General features: G+C 44.6%; 2 protein-coding genes across 2 annotated transcripts in view; both read left to right on the top strand.

Annotated features, from left to right (window-relative positions):
• The first annotated feature begins 8,745 nt into the window (after nt 1–8,745).
• The window catches only part of SLC5A3 (solute carrier family 5 member 3), a 33,552-nt gene continuing 25,344 nt past the window's right edge, over nt 8,746–16,953 (top strand). The window contains exon 1 of the mRNA XM_063639286.1: nt 8,746–9,215. The gene's annotated coding sequence lies outside the window, so the exon portion shown is untranslated. The remainder of the gene's footprint in view (nt 9,216–16,953) is intronic.
• MRPS6 (mitochondrial ribosomal protein S6) overlaps nt 9,447–16,953 on the top strand; it is a 68,217-nt gene continuing 60,710 nt past the window's right edge. The window contains exon 1 of the mRNA XM_055279605.2: nt 9,447–9,698. Within this exon, the coding sequence (XP_055135580.1) occupies nt 9,654–9,698 (45 nt within the window). The 5' untranslated portion in view covers nt 9,447–9,653. The remainder of the gene's footprint in view (nt 9,699–16,953) is intronic.

Raw genomic sequence — 16,953 nt, 5'->3', positions numbered from 1 at the left:
GTGAGATGAGGAGTACCCATCTCACATGGAGGAGGAACAAGGGAACATTTAGCCCAGAGAAGGTAGGGCTCAGGATAGACCATAAAACTATCTTCAGACATAGGAGTTCATGTGACAGAGGGAGTAGATTTGTGCCATACGGCCCCAGGGATCTGAACTAAGACCAATAGGTTATGCAGGGAACTGAAGTGCCATGACCCAAAGAGTTCTGTCAGTCAGGGTTCTTGGCTATAAGCTACAGAAACAGACTCTGCGTAAAGCAAAAATGAAATTTATTGAAATGATATCTGGGGGAATCACAGAATGGACTAGAGACCAGGGGACTGGCCAGGAACCAAAAGCACTCTGGAGGGCTGCTAACCAGGAAGATTGGAAACCACAGGCATGCAGCAGGAAGGGTCTGGCCAACATCATGAGTCACTCTAACTGTTCCTCATGTCACCATGTTGTTCACTCAGGATTCAAAAGCATGGGGGAGGAGTCTGATTGGCTGCAGTTCAATGTCTTCCCTTCCTTGACTAAATGCAGGGTAGGAAAGGGGAAAATTTGGCTCTGTTGACTCCGGCATGAGACTCAGGCACCACCTCCAAGAGGAACCAAGATGCTATGAGACAAATGTCCTGTGCTACCTGCAAAGATGGTTTTGAAGCCCATGAATCTGTGACCAGTGGCTCAGAATTGGGAGGGACTTGTCTATTCAAGAGTTAGCTCCTTTCCTACTTCCCTCACATGCGTACACACTCTGCTGAATGATTCTGGTGATGAAAGGCTATCTCCCAAGTTCTTCCTCATGTGAAGATGAAGTCAAGGCTGGGAGTCTAGACACTGCCGGCGCTTAAGTCCCTCCCACTTTGGTCTCACTTTTGTAGAGTTGAGTCCCGTGATTCTCTTACTGAAATCTTTCCTCCTGTCAAACTTATTCACTCCATGTCACCACCCTCTGACCCCACCAAAACATCTTGTGCTCATTCTCTTCCCTCTTATTTGTAAAATGTTATCCATTCTTCACATTCCAGCTTAAGTCCCACATCATACATGAAACATTCCTGAACCATCCCAGTTCAAAGTAATCCCTCTCTGGAAGTTTTTGCCCTTAATCTTGATTAGACAGCTAATCACACTCTTTTTTACATGTTTTCTATTTTTTAGAATAGATATTTCAATCTTGTTAAGACAATTTAACTGTAAACACATTTATATCTTCTCTTGCTACCTAGATTTCTTACACATCTTTGCATCTCCTATAAACTATTTCTTATACTTCTTTGCATCTCCTGTAGAACTTAATGGGACTTTTTGTTTGTTTTGGCTTAATTGACTTGAATACCAGAAGTGGGTGTGATCTTGATCCTTTTATCCAGGAATTTGGGGAAGGGGAAAGAGAGGAAGATGAAGATAGATGTACATCAGACAAGCCAAAATTACTTTCCTCTGAGCATAATGATGTGAATGACTTATATTTTTACAGTTTTGAGGTATAATTGATGTATAATAAACCATACATATTTAATGTATACAACTTGATATGTGTATATATAATCCATGAAACCATTGCCCTATTCGAGATAATAAATATATCCATCATGCCCTCAGTTTCCTTATGCCACTTCATAATATCTCTGCTTCATTCCGACCCCAAGCAGCCATTGATTCGTTTTATGTCACTATAAGTTTGCATTTTCTAGAATTATATATAAATAGAACCATTTAGTATGTACTCTTTTCTGTCTGGCTTCTTTCACTAAGCATAATTATTTTGAGATTCATCCGTATTGTTGAATATATCAACAGTTCATTCCTTCTATTGCTGAGCAGAATTTCATTGTATAGGTATATCACAATTTGTTTTTCCATTCACCTGCTGATGGTTATTTGAGTTGTTTCAGTTATTGACTATTACAAACAAAGCTGCTGTGCACATTTGTGTACAAGTGTTTGTGCAGGCACATGCTTTCATTCATCTTAGGTAAATACCTTGGAGTACAATGGCTGGTCACAAGGTAGGTCTGTGTATAACATTGTAAGAAATTACTGAAATGATCACACAATGTACATTCCCATAAGCAGTGCGTGTTTCAATTGCTCCATCTTCCCAACAGCACTTGGTCTTTTGAGTCTTTCTAATTTTCGCCATTCTAATAGCTATGCAGTGGTATTTCATTCCAGTTTTAATTTGTATTTTATTTATTTATTTTTTTGAGACGGAGTCCTGCTCAGTCGCCCAGGCTGGAGTGCAGTGGCATGATTTCCGCTCACTGCAAGCTCCACCTTCCGGGTTCACGCCATTCTCCTGCCTCAGCCTCCCAAGTGGCTGGGACTACAGGCGCCCGCCACCACGCCCGGCTAATTTTTTGTATTTTTAGTAGAGACGGGGTTTCACCGTTAGCCAGGATGGTCTTGATCTCCTGACCTCGTGATCTGCCCGCCTCAGCCTCCCAAAGTGCTGGGATTACAGGCATGAGCCACCACACCAGGCTTTAATTTGTATTTTCTTAATAACTAATGATGTTGAAGATCTTTTCATGTGCTTATTGGCCCATCTTCTTTGATGAAGTGTCTGTTCATTTAAAATGTTTAAAAAATGGGTTGTTTTCTGTTTTCTTTTACTGGGTCGCTGTTCAACCTTGGCTGATGATCACGAGGGCATTCTCCCATGTGGATCAACAGAACCATGTCCAGTCAGTCCCAGCAACAGGGGGTGGCATGAGCCTCACAGAGGGCTGGACTTTGAGATGACATCTGCATGCTGACTGTCTTACCAGGAAGTGTTGCCTGGCGGTGTCATGACACTTAGGTGGGGACCCAGTGAAGGTTTTGGGACTGACCCCCTCCTCTTGGTTAAAGCCCCGAATTAAGAGACTATTAGAGAAATAAGAGTTACTACCTCAGCTCCTCAGAAGATGATCATGTTGCTATGAAGACCGATGAAAATAAAACATCCAAGAAGAAATGCTAATGAATTGAAGTGTAACAGAAACCTTACATTAGGAGCTGTGGAAATACCAAAGGTGCACGTGGCCAGAACAAAAGCTAGTTGGTCAAGAATGTTTCTGGAGAAGAAACCCAAGACCGCAGTTGACACTGGCCCCCCGAGCTGGCCCTCACACATCTCAACAGTCACCAAGCCCTCTGGTTCTGGTCTCCACCGTTCCTCTCTGCGGCCAGCACAACGCCCTTCTCTGCATTCCAAAGCACACATGCTTGCCCCTTTTGAATCCTTTTGGGCCTCATCTCCTTCTGTCCTTTCATCTCCAGCCTTAAAAAACTCCATGCTGAGTGGGCCTGGCTCACCCAGCTCTCCCCGCCTGGCCCAGAGGACTTCCCCCCAGTTGATTTTGCGGGGTCCTCCCGAGGCCCTTTGTTTAGCGCCTGGCCGGGGAGGCCCACCCCCTGGAGACCCCTGCCCACTGCAGCAGTCTCTGGTGCCTCGCCTTTGTTCCCTTTACTAAATCTAAAATGCTTCCACATGTGTTCTTCTGATTTTGCACTCGTGGAGAAAGAACATAAGGCTGTTTAATACCTCCAACTTTATTGACATTTAACATTAAGAACACTTGCGGGCCTGTTGGGGGACACTTTACAATCTTGTTATTAGAAAAAACTAACTCTTTCAGCAAGCAGTGATGCAAGCAGTATTTTGTCTTTTTAAAGTCATAAGAGTTAAAAAAAAAAAAAGTTCTCTCTTTCCTAAAAAAGATATTGTAGTAAGGAGAATATCTCTCAAAAACATCCCATAACTTTTTTTTGGCAGGGTAGGGTGAGATGGGGCTGGAAATAACAGAACATGAGATTTAGGCAATCTTTCCTTTACCTTTTTTCTTATAAGTAGAGCCCAAGTTGAACCACACCCCCCACTCAGTTGATGAAAGTTAGAAAAATAATCATGAAATCGGTGGATTAAAAGAAAGAAAATGTTTAAAGAGCTCTCCAAATGTCTGTCCTAAGAAGTTCCATACAGTATTCCATTGTGCAAGGAACACAACCAATAGCATGTACAAGCTGACAGAGTTAGAGAGGTACAAATTAGCATATGTAGCACCTGGGAGCTTATGGAGAAGAAAAAGAAGAATCGAAGCAAATGGGCATGGCCAAGAAGGTCTGAAAGGGTGGGTGAGGGTGAGTGTAGGGGGATCAGGAAATACCAGCGGTTTCACTGATAAAACAGTTACAAACGAAATACATTTGAAATGTGACTTGCATTTGGGACATTGGCTGAGGAACACAGATACACACAGGGCAGCAAGGCAAATAAATGGGGTTTTACAAGCCCAGGTCCTAGGAGTTAGTTAGGGAACAATTCCAGGACTTACTGATGCAAAACTGGGGAGTTGGAGTATACTTTACCATGAACGGAGGCTCACTTTTATCTAGGAGAAGATGACAGGCTGATGAGAGTGATGACTGACAGCTTAACAGATGATTTGGTGTTACCGTGGGATCACTGTCTCCATTAACTGGAAACGGTCACATTTTGCCACTTTCTGGGGGCAGTATTTAGAGACACAAGGTTACCTAAGCAGAATGATGATTTGTGTTTATCTTACCTCTTCCCAATGACTGTTAGAACTCACCTTTATGGCCAGGCGCAGTGGCTCATGCCTGTAATCTCAACACTTTGGGAGGCTGAGGCAGGTGGATCACTTGAGGTCAGGAGTTCAAGACCAGCCTGGCCAATATGGTGAAACCCCGTCTCCATTAAAAATAGAAAAATTAGCCGGGCATGGTGGCGGGTGCCTGTAATCCCAGCTACTAGGGAGACTCTGTCTCAAAAAAAAAAAAAAGAAAAAAGAAAAAGAACTCACCTTTTAGAATACAGGAGTATCACACTCACGGTGGATTCATCCATTAGCAATAGTAAAACTGGCATCATGGCATGCAGTGCATGCCTAAGAAGAATATGGTAAGCAAAAGTTTTTTCTTTGAATTGTGCCACCCCAGGGCTCTATGGCTTCGGATAAATAATGTACCTTGTTTTTGTATCAGATTCCTTATCTACAGACAAGATCACTCATTTATACACTTTCCACTGCCCACCTGTACTGTTACAGTAAATCGGGATTCTGGCAGGAAAGATCAGTTTAAGGCTGTTCAGAGCCAAACTCCAATACACTTGGATCATGGGAACTCATGTTATGGGCAAGTCTTGCCTTAAATCCTTGCTGCTGAGACACCTCCTTGCTTGCAGATCAGCCACATTCAGGGACAGGAGGGGATAAAGGAGCCAGACACAGGGACCAAGGAGGCAAAGGAAAACCCCAAAAGTACAGGATCATGGATGGCCAAGAAGAGACCCTCAGGACTGCAGAGAGGTCCCTGACGATGATGCCAGGGAAACTGCTACTTGGTGGGCAAAGGGAAGGCCAGTGGTGACAGTGTGAGGGAACACAGAGTGCAAAGGCTGGAAGATGCAGTGGGTCTGGGGATATGTGGCTGTGAGAAGAAGAAAAAAATGACAACTTGAGAGGGTAACAGGGTTATGACAAGGCTTTTTTTTCCCCTTAGCTAGAAGAGACCTATATATGCTTCATGGCAGAAGAAGTCTGTGCAAGGGGAAAATGTGGCCACTCAAGGGAGGGCGTTATATGGGTGCAAGGAGTGGGAGACTGCCATCACCCAGGTGAGAGGACAGAGTAGGACTACAATAAAATTTGGTTGATCAACAGATAGTTGCTCAGTTTGCACTGGCTAGTAAACATAATGCTGTATGGTATTGGGGTTAAGCGTGCAGGCTCTGAGTTCTGCATAATTTGGGGCAAGTTGCTGAAGATGTTTATGAAGTCTCCTTTTCCCTATATGTAAAATGGGGGCAGTTATAACATATATCTTTGTGGTCAGAACTGAGAGTTAATACATGCAAATAATTTAACATAGGTTCCGGTTCATAGTTAATGTTAATGCTCAAAATGTTGGACTCAGTAATAAAAATAATGGCCATCTTTGAGGATTAACGATTGAAAGCTCAAGGTCAAGTCTCATTATACAGCAATATAAAATAAGAAGGTAAAGGTGATTAAACTGACCCAGGGCATATCTTGAGATTCCTTTTTTACAAATAGGGCTGGATTTCAACTTCTGTTCTTATTCTTCTTTCCTATTCCCCCTCAAAAAAAGTTACTTAAAAGTTAATCAAACCTCCGGTTAATCAAATCTTAAACATATACCATAATAAATGTTTTGGAGAATCTAAGAGTTAGAGTCATTTTTAAATTAATATATCAAATGCTGCAGTAATATGTTATACTTCTACTATGCTGACTATACATAGTATAAAGTTAAAAATTGTTTTGGTGAATTTAAGTTTGTAGTTATAGTAGGAAGACACTAAATTTGCAACAGCATTCCTCGTGATTTAAAAAAAAATCTTTTTTTTTTAAATGAAGCCACAAGCATTCTGCTTCCGTGCTTTTTTATTTTTTATTTTTTTGAGATGTAGTTTTGCTCGTTACCCAGGCTGCAGTGCAATGGCACGATCTTGGCTCACTGCAACCTCTGCCTCCCAGGTTCAAGCGATTCTCCTGTCTCAGCCTCCCGAGTAGCTGGGATTACAGGCATGTGCCATCATGCCCGGCTAATTTTGTATTTTTAGTAGGGACGGGGTTTCTCCATGTTGGTCAGGCTGGTCTCAAACTCCCGACCTCAGGTGATCCGCCCGCCTTGGCCTCCCAAAGTGCTGGGATCATAGGCGTGAGCCACCGCATCCGGCCGCTTCTGTGCTTTTTAAAAAAAGGTCGAAGGGGGAAGATCACAGTAGCTGCCCTCTCTCTACTTTTAAGAAGTGGAATGAGTCCGTGGGTGGCTACCAGACTGGGAGGGCTTGGGGATGCTGACTCTGTGGTGAGGTATTATGCAGTCAGGTTAATTTCCTTGTACCAGTTGTCAAGTTAGAAGGAGGGGTAGAGAAGATGCCAGGTCTTCACTCATCCCTGGGCATTAGGGGAAAACTAGGGAGCTTCCAAGAGGAAATGCTCTGAGTTGAACTCAGCTCATTGCACTGCCTCAGTGTTTGACTTGGCATGTTACTACAGGGTCTATATTCTGTCATTACTAAACTGAGTCATGTAATTGACAAGACGGGGGACAGTCGACGTGGGACCATTCTAGAAAATATGTAACTGACTTTTTTTTTTTTTTTTAAACGGAGTCTCGCTCTGTCGCCCAGGCTGGAGTGCAGTGGCGCGATTTCGGATCACTGCAACCTCCGCCTAGTGGGTTCAAGCGATTCTTCTGCCTCAGCCTCCCGCGTAGCCAGGACTACAGGCACGCTCCACCGCACCCAGCTGATTTTTGTATTTTTATTAGAGACAGGGTTTCACGATGTTGCCCAGACTGGTCTCAAACTCCTGACCTCAGGTGATCCACCCGCCTCAGCCTCCCAAAGTGTTGGGATTACAGGCATGGGTCACTGCACCCAGCCTGGAACTCACTTCTGAAGGTCCAGAAATTCCTTGTTTCCTTCTGTTATTTATAGTACGCTACTTGTTTAAACCAAACATGAAGTTAATTGACACTTAGCCAGGCAATTTAGATTACCTGTGTGGCTTCACACAGGTATGGGTTGTAGAATAGAAAGTGTTAAAATCCAGCTATCTCAGAAAAACTTGGGTTCATCTCCTACCTCCCGTATGTCACAAATAGACGCATGGGATGTGAAATGGTAACCACTGCAGTGGTAAGATAACAAAGGTACTCTAATCTTGGCTTACGTGGACTACATGGTTAATCCACTGAATAATAACCAGCATCTTCATCTGTGTGGTAGGAGAACCAGAGGTCAGAAGGGTAGAGGTGCGGCTAAAAGTACTTTGTTTCTATTGCTGTATGACCTTGGACTAGTTACAAAACTTTTTGTGCCTATATTTCCTAATCCCTAAAATGGGGTTAACAGTGCTTGCCTCTGTTTAAAAAAAAATTACTCAATGATGCTTACTAAAGCATGGTAATGAACACTTTATTCAGGACCAACGCGATGGGTACAGGGATCAGAGAAACCCCGGGGAGACAGAGTGGGCTCAACTCTGAATGCAGCGTGGGCAAGTAGAAATTCCCCCATGTAAAATCACTAAGAGTAGAAGAGGCATTCTGGCTAAACCAATCTAAAGGATTCTTACAGAACTTAGGCCAGGGTGAAAAGACATGACTGGCAGATAGAGGAAGATGAGGAACCTGATCTGCTATGAGGGGATGGGGGTTGTGCTAGAACTGGATTTTACAAGGAAGAGCACAGATGGGCCTAGCATGAGATTCAGAAGCCTGACTAAAGTTTGGCCAAGCAAAGAATCTTTGTCATCTCAGGGCTGTTGTGAGAATTTTAGGAGACACATCCACCAGCCTTGGCATGGGGCCTGATGCAAAATAACTGCTCACTAAACTTTACCTATTAACATTAAAGCACTTTAAGTTGATAAACACTTCACACACAGAGCTTTTAATGGGGCAAACAAGGGGCCAGGGGCCTCAGGTGCAGGGTACTCAACCTCTAAGGAAGGGCGCTGGAGAAAACTGCATTTGCAGAGCCCCTGGCTGGAGGGCGGAGAACCCTGTGTGTGTAAAGGGATGGGAAGTGCAGAATGCATGCCCCCGCCCACCGCGGACAGTTGTTACAGTGTCTCCCAGGCACTCAGCCTAGCCTTTAAGTGAAAGCTGAACAAACATTTAAAGAAATGAGATAGAGTTAAGGTGTTCGCCCGCCCTCGGCTACAACACGTGGGGGCAGGTCAGGCGCACACCACAAATGCCCGTATCGCGCCTGTGTGTACCAGGCACCGTCCTCGGAGGTTTACGTGCATCAACTCACTCGGGTCCCCACTTTCGGCACAGGCGGCCGGCCCAAGGTCACGCAATGCCAAGGGATTGAGTCAGACCCGAGCCCGCGCGCCGCGGCCCACGGCCTGTGCCAGCGTGCTCCTCGCCGGGTAGGGGGCCTGGTCAGCCGCGCCAGACCTGAGGGCTGTGGTGGGGGGCGAGAGCTGCACCCCTCCACCGACCCCGGGCGGGAAATGTTCCAGAACCCCTGCGAGCAGCCGTTGGCCGCAGAGCCCCCCGGCCGGTCGCGACCCCGCCTTCCGCCGGGAAGGTCCCTAGCGCCGGGGAGTCGCAGGCGAGGGGCGCGCGCACGGACGAGACCGCACCGCAGCGCACGCGCACTGGCGGGCACTCACTCGCCCGCCGCCCGGGAGGAGGAAGGCATGGAAAGTTCCAGCCGGTTCGAGAGCTAGGTAGCAGGCATGGCAGGAGGCGGGGTTGGGGGAGGCAGGGTCGCGAGGGGGCGTGCGGCCGCCGCCAGCCGCTCTGGGCTGAGTCTGCAGCACCGCCCCTAGCAGCGGCCAGCGGGCTGGGCTGGGGTCGGGGCGGGGGCGGTGCGGCGAGGCGGGTGCGGGGCTGCGGAGGGGGCGTGGCGGCCGCCCGCGGGCGGAGAGGGGGCGGGGCGGCGGCAAGGCGCGCGGGTGGGGCGGGGCGCGCCGAGGGGGCGTGGCGCGGCGTCTGCGCAGCTGCCAGCGCCTTTAAGCCCGGGCTCGCGCGGCCGGAGCGTGCTTTCGCTGCCTGGGAGCCCTCCGGCGCAGCAGTTTCTAGGTTCCCCACTGTCCCCGCCGTCCCGCCCCTTCGCGTCCCGGGAACCGGCTGGCTTCCGAACCGCACTCGCCGATCCTCCAGGCATGCCCCGCTACGAGCTGGCTTTAATCCTGAAAGCCATGCAGCGGGTAAGTGACCTTCCCTCAGAGCCGGTCTTCCCGCGCGGGCGCCCCCGCTGCCGCTAGGCCGCCGTCCCCCTCGCGCCCTGGCCGCGGGACCCCGGGCCTTCCTGCACTCCTGGGAGGAGGCCGGGGCGGCGGGCGGGCGGCGGGCGTCCGCGGGGAGGGGGCGCGCGTGGGCCGGCGGGCCCGGCCGCGTGCGCGCGGGAGGCGGGGGTGTGCCTGCGCGTGTGCGCGGTCCGGGAGGGTGTGCCTCGCAAGCGGCCGGCCGGGCGGGGGGGGCGGGGCGGTCCGAGCGGGCCCCGACCCCGATCCCGGCGCCGGCCCGCGGGAGTCCAGTGGAAGGTCCGCGGGAGGACACGCGCGAGCGCCCAGCCCGGCTCCGGCCCGTCCCTGCCAGTCGTGAAGCTGCCTCGTCGCCGGCCCCGCCGCCGCCGCCGCCTGCTCCGTCCCGCTCTGCCGGCCGCCGCCGCCCGCCTCCGCTCTAGCGCCCGCCGGCCGCCCGGAACGTCCGCGCCCAATAAAGCGTTCCTTCAAAGCGTGTTTGTGCCGTTGTCTGTATCCCGGTCTCTTGCAATCGCTCTCATGTTAAAAAAATTCTTTGACTTTTCTTTTTCTGACTTCAGCGAAAATCCCGCTCCGGGTGCCCTTAGCCCAGTTTCATTCATCCAAGTTGTGACCTTTCTTGTGCCTCCAGAAGACACTTTCTTCCCCCTGCTTTTGATTGATTTTGAGGTAGGGGATTTCAGGTTTGGAGGGATGCTAAGCGAACCAGCAGCCCCTTTCAGGTGACGGCGTGGCCAAGGACAGGGGCCCGCGGCCCGGAGGCAGCTCACTTCGTCCTCTGTCCTGGGTCATGTACTCCTCAAGTCGTCGCCGAAATCCCCATTCTCCCGTGAATTCGGAATTCGGTAACGTAGTTTGGTGTATGTTTTTTTGTCCACCAGGTGTAATAAAACAAAATTCATTGTACCACGTCCGAACTTTGTAAGCACAGCTTCCTACAGCGCTAGAGGAGTGGACGCATTTTTACGTTTGAAATCAGGCTCCGGGTCAATTGCGAGGAGTATTACCAAGTTTGGTTGAACTAAGCTCAATTGATAAACTAACAATCACGGAGCGTCGGGAGGTTGTTAGGAAGTGTGCTTTGCATACTGTTAACTGGGAAAGGACGCCAGTGCCTCTCTATGAGATCCAGACAGCCTGGCCAGGCATGCCATTGTGTCCCCCAGCTTGTTCTTCATGGATTTGGAAGAAGTTAAGATTGTATCATTCAGCCTCTTGAATATCCCTCTTGGCCCTCCTCCTTCCTTACCAGCATACGTAACTCGGAAAGGATAGGAGCAGTGAAAACAAAGCATTATTAAAAGGGAAGATTTTTAATTAGGTGGAAGTTGTTTAAGCCCTCTCTTTAATTTATGTGTTTTAGGAAGTGTAGAACCTGGGAAATTCGTACTGAAATTCCTTTTGTTTACTCTCCTTGTCTTGGGGAGGTAGCAGGTGACACTGAAAGAGGCAACCTGTAGGCAATAATATTTGCTCATTCTGTAACCCTTTGAAACCTTTGAAATGAAGATTTGCCCTCCCCTTTGTTTTTGCCATAGTTGCCAAGTATCTTGGTTAACATAGTTGCAAGTATTAAGTGTATTTCTTTTACCATATTTTTTTATGTCCTGTAATAACATAGCCTTTGGATGTGGAGCACCCATTTTTCACTCTAGTTCAGATCAACCGAGTGTAATTTGGTTAAAATAATAAATAACCTTCCTTGAAATCTTCGCATGAGGAAAGGGGGCAAAAAAAAAAAAAAAAAAAAGAAACCCTAGAAAGTAGATAATAAAGATGAACTGCCTCTTGGAGAAAGAGGCCCCATGGCAGTAGATAGAAGGTTGTAACAATGGTGACTTATGTACAATGGTGAAGTTATGTTGAGGAGATCCTTGACCTAAATAAAGTAATATTAAACAACAGCTTCTCACTTATTTGTTCAAAAACCTGTCTGTAGCTTGTAAATGTGTCACAAACACAAAGACTTCCAGGTTTTAGACCAGTTTGCTTGCTTTCAGTTTAGGAAAATAGGATTCTAAAATAGGATGAATATTTTGGGGGAAACGAATTTAAAAAGTTAACTCTAGGCTTATGAAATGAAAAATGAGACTGTGAGCTTGCACACCGGTAGCAGGCCCTGGAGAAACCACCGTTCTAACCTGAGGCACTTTGTGCTTCTGTTGCAAGAAGGGTATTATTGAAGCTCCTCAGTTCAAAGTTACGTTATCTTTCACGTTTTTAGATTAAGTGTATACCTCTTTACCCCTTTAATATGATGTATTTTCGTTTCCTCCCCCAAATCACTTATGCATCTTGGAATTGAGGAAAATTTTGTGTTAGGCAACTTTAACAGCGGATGTGGAAGTTAAGAAACTGTAGTTTTTCCAGCCTTTGGACTCCCAGCCTGCTCTCCTGTTTCTTCTCTGTAGTACTCAGCCTGGAGAGCATTCTTAGTCTGTTTGGAGAATATTAACTCCTCCCTGTCCTCATTAGTTTTTTTTTTTTTTTGACGTTTCTTCTCTGTAGTACTCAGCCTGGAGAGCATTCTTAGTCTGTTTGGAGAATATTAACTCCTCCCTGTCCTCATTACTTTTTTTTGACCCTAGCTTGACTCCTTTAAATTGAGCTTACAAAGTTTTAAGATTTAAAATGCAGGCCCTGTGTTGGCTGTCACAGTATCTGGATTGTAGCAAAGTCAGTTGCGGGAACCCCCATTGAAAGATTTCAAGAGTGTATTATGTAGAATAAGTCCTATTGAACTATACAATTGTACAATTAGTCACCCAGAAATTCCAATACTATGTTTTTCTCAGTTTGCAAGTAGGAGTTGATTATGAGTATCTACTTTTGTACTTCCAAGTTTGGCCATTTATGAATGTAGATACTAGTCTTTCTAAGAAGAAATTTATTTTCGGGTACCATTTAGCTTGATATTTTAAAAATGTGTGTATATAAAAAAAGTTATTTCTATTTTCTCCCTACTTTAGCGTGAAAAGTAGGTAAAAGTGTGGTTAAATTCTGAAGTATGACAGTAAAGTAATGGATGCTGTGAAACTAGGCCTTTAAAGGTGACAAGCAATTTGAAAAACTAGTTGTTTAGACCAGTCTTAGACCATATTTATAGAAGAGTCTCTGGAATAAAAAGATTTTAAAAGTCCTGTTACGCCCATATCAGATAGCATCAAGAGAATTTTATTAACTTCTGGAAAACACAGTATTCAAAGGCTGTAATGTGAAAGGACATAGCCATAAAGGAGAGACCAAGGCTGCAGTCCCAGGTAGCCTCATTTCAGTGTGAGGAAGACCTTGTCTGACAATGGAAAAAGAAATGGATTGCCTGTGAGATGGTGAGGTCTGTATCCACCTCTACCCTGCCCCCCTGCAGTGAGAACTTTGAGGTAGATGAGGAAAAAGGGGTCATGTGTTTGGTGAGTGAGCTCTCTTGAGAGTGGGAAAATGGTTGAAGCCCTTTGGTTTCACTTGATAATTAGATTTTAAAGGTTGGTATTTCAGTTAGGTAAAAGACAAGTGCCAATACATGAATGGTAAAGCCACATACTGTGTAATGTAGAGGAGCTTAGGAAAAAGATGAAACTTTGTAGACACTTTTTATGCTTTGGGTATACAGGAAGAAGAAATCTGAGGAAAGAAATCTGTGCAATACATAAGTATTTTGTGGTTGGTTACTTTAGGAACGCTAATTACGTCTCATTCCCGTTGCCCAGAAGGTGTTCACAGTTGGCATAGATTATGAAAGCCCTGGGATAATACTTTTCCTGAAATCTTCTCATTGGCGTCCAGGAATTTTTACTTGAAGAATTAAAGGTTAATGGCTTAATAACTAGTTCACTTGCTAAATGATTGCATTGCATGTACAATAAGATAGCATTTATATATATATCTTCATATATTTTTCTAATAGGAATAAAGAAGATAGCTATTTTGGAAATCTTAAATTCTTATTAAACAGTAATTTTTATGTTTAATACTCAACGCAGATTATATTTTACATTTGGATAACTCATTGAAATAGTACTTTGGTAGGGTAAGGAGTTTTGTGTAATCTGAGTTTAAGTTCTGACTTGGTTTAATTTGAATATAGAAAAGTATAATCAGTTACTAAAATGTAGAAAACAGTTGGTTTTCTGGTAGAGTGATGAAGAGTTTTTCTCTAAACGCAAGCCTTTTTTGATTAGAACACCTGGCAAAAGTTTTGCATTCGTTCTAGAGTTCAATTCAAGTTAGGATGTTCTGAAAGTAATGCCTATGAAGTGCCTGTATTTTAGATACCTTTTGGAGACGGAGGGTGCTAATAAACTCAAGTATGCGTCAGGTCAACCCTAGGTCCTTGTAGTTTGCTTGGCAACCATTTGATAACTAGGAAATAGTGAAGTTTCTGCTGTGTGTTGGTGGGAGACATCAGTTCAAACGGAAACATCTAGCTGTCAAGGGGTCAAGTCTTTTTTTTCTTCCCGTGGGCCCTCCCTAAACAGCTTAGCCTTGTGTCTTTAATAATCTCTCTTTGTGTTTTATCTGCTTGAAACCAGGCAACTTAAAATAGTACCTAGTAATGGAAGACTTGACCCTATGAACAATGTTATACTTTCATTTGGTATTAAATTTTCTTGGGTTACAGCTTATTGCCGCAGCAAGCTATTGAAGAAGGAAGGAGTCCTGTTCCTGCCCCTGAGCTACAGCTAAGGTACAAGGAATGGCTTGGGGGTAAGGAGTCCTTCCTCACCAGATATGGTTTGTATGTGTGAAGACTGCTTGTCAGAAGTTGACATTTTTCACTAATTTTTTTTCTTAATTCATGACTCACACATTCAATACTGATGTTTCTAGATTTAAAAAATCTAGGTTATATCTAGTATTATATGCAGACTGCTATTGAATCTTCTAAACTTTTAGATTATAAAATCAATTTCAAAAAATTAAGAGTTCAAAAGCAATGACGGGGAAATTCTGAAGTAATATTTTTCATCTAGTGCCTTTGCTGTATTTGTACTACTACATGTTTAACTCATCTAAAAGAAACCTGGAATACCAGAATGGGGTTTAACATGAAGGTGGAAGGAAGGGTAGAGAACAGATGATAAAATACTGTGTGATTACTCATGTTATAAAAAGCTGTTGCAATTTAATTATCAAACTTTTCCTATTTAATGTTCTTAGCTTTGTGTTAGAATTTCCAATATATTCATGAGTTTATCTGTTTTTAGTGGAAGGCAATATTTTTAAGACACGTGTTATCAACACATGTAGTTACCTCTTAGGGGAATCCTTATTTAAGCAATTAGTCAAATGAATGGTAAGTTATCAATTTGTCTAAAAGAAGAACTACCCTTGGGTTTGGAAAGTGACAGTTAATTCAGCCTCTTATCCTTTTTGTTGCTCTGAAATTAGAGCAAGAGTTGGCAGCCTGTGGCTTCTGGGCCACATCTGACCTGTCACCTATATTTTTATGGCTTGTGAAGTAGGAAAAGATTTTACAGTTGAATAGGTGGGAAAAAAAAAACAGCAATACTTTATGACACTTGAATTTCATAAAACTTTCACGTTTCAGAGTCCGTAAGTAAAGTTACATTGGAACATGAACCTGTTCTTTTGTTTATATTTATTATCTAGTCCTTTACAGAAGAAATGTGCCAGCCCCTGATTTAGAGTATATAGACACAATTTTCTAGGTGCAACATTTTTCTTGGCTTCTTATGGTGCCGTTTTCTGATGTTACTCCCTTGATTTCTCCCTTCCTCTTCTTTCTTTTTTTTTTGAGACGGAGTCTTGCTCTGTACCCCAGGCTGGAGTGCAGTGGCGCGAACTCGGCTCACTGCAACCTCTGCCTCCTGGGTTCAAGTGATTCTCATGTCTCAGCCTCCTGAATAGCTGGGATTACAGGCACGCGCCACCAGACCCAGCTAATTTTTTTTTTTTTTTTTTTTTTTTTTTGTAGAGATGGGGTTTCACCATGTTGGCCAGGATGGTCTCAATCTGACCTCATGATCTGCCCGCTTTGGCCTCCCAAAGTGCTGGGATTACAGGCCCTCTTCTCTTTATGTACAATTCCTTTAACCTTCATGTGGATGATTTGCCGCCTTTTTTAACAAGCTGGCAACTCTGGCATTTCCTGTTGTCTTCTGTGCTGGTTATGGCCTCCTGGGTATCCCCTTGGCACTGCAAACTCAGTGTGGTTAAGAACTTAGTGTGTTGCCTATCCCCAAAGTTGCCTCTGTTATTGCTTATTTCTGTTTATCGCTTCTCTGTCTTCTGTCATCTGGGGCTGAACAAATCCAGTTCTTTCTTTTCCTGCAGTCTCAATCCCATATAGTCTTCTCTGCCCTAGTTGAACTGCTCATGTTGTTTATTTCTTCCTTGGACTCTTGCAGTTTCTTAGCTGGTCTCCTGACATACTACTGAGGGGAGGATAGCTGATACCTGTAAATATGCTTGTAGTGCAAATATATGTCCTTGAGATACTTTAAAACACCTAAATAGGTGGACTTATAACGAGGAAATAGTAGAAAGCATTGTTAAGTGATGGCTTTCTGATTCCCATACTAATTGATTGTATCAACACTGTTGCTGAATTACTGCATACTTCTCATTTTCAAATACGTGCAGTATGAAGTCGCATCCAAGGCTGCCTCAGTATGACTCCCAACTTATTTTTTTAACCTCATCTTTTCAGTTTTTTTCCACTTTATTTTATATGCCCAGTAAACAAAGTTGTGCAGATTCTTAGAAATACCGTTACCTTTTATTTTCTTTGGTGCTGGTATCATGCTGTTTTTCTGTTTGGAACACCCTTCCTTTCCACAATACCCCACCACCTCCATGAAAAGCCAGTATCACGTTCTTCCAAGTTCATCTTAACTCATTTGGTACATTAAACAAATATCAAGGGCCTGCACCATTAGGAGTATAATAGACTAATCTTTCCTTTGGTTGCATGAATCTCATCACGTCTCCCATCACATGGATCACTTTCTACTTTGTATTACAATTGGTGAATATGTTTTACCTCCTTTGCTAGATTACAAATTCTTGAGAGTTGAGTCTTTCATGTCTGTTCTGCTATGCTTTGCATATATGGTAGATACTTACTAAGCTGCCTTGAGGGGTTACTACTCTCATCTCTACAAAACAGTTATTTGCTATGATACAGCGTGTTGACCTCGTGCTAGTAGTTTGCTTACAAGTCAGTGCACTTCGCTCA

Source organism: Symphalangus syndactylus, chromosome 5 (genome assembly GCF_028878055.3).
Source record: "Symphalangus syndactylus isolate Jambi chromosome 5, NHGRI_mSymSyn1-v2.1_pri, whole genome shotgun sequence".
In the NCBI taxonomy this organism is placed as follows: domain Eukaryota; kingdom Metazoa; phylum Chordata; class Mammalia; order Primates; family Hylobatidae; genus Symphalangus; species Symphalangus syndactylus.
This window is presented reverse-complemented; position numbering and strand designations above follow the sequence as displayed.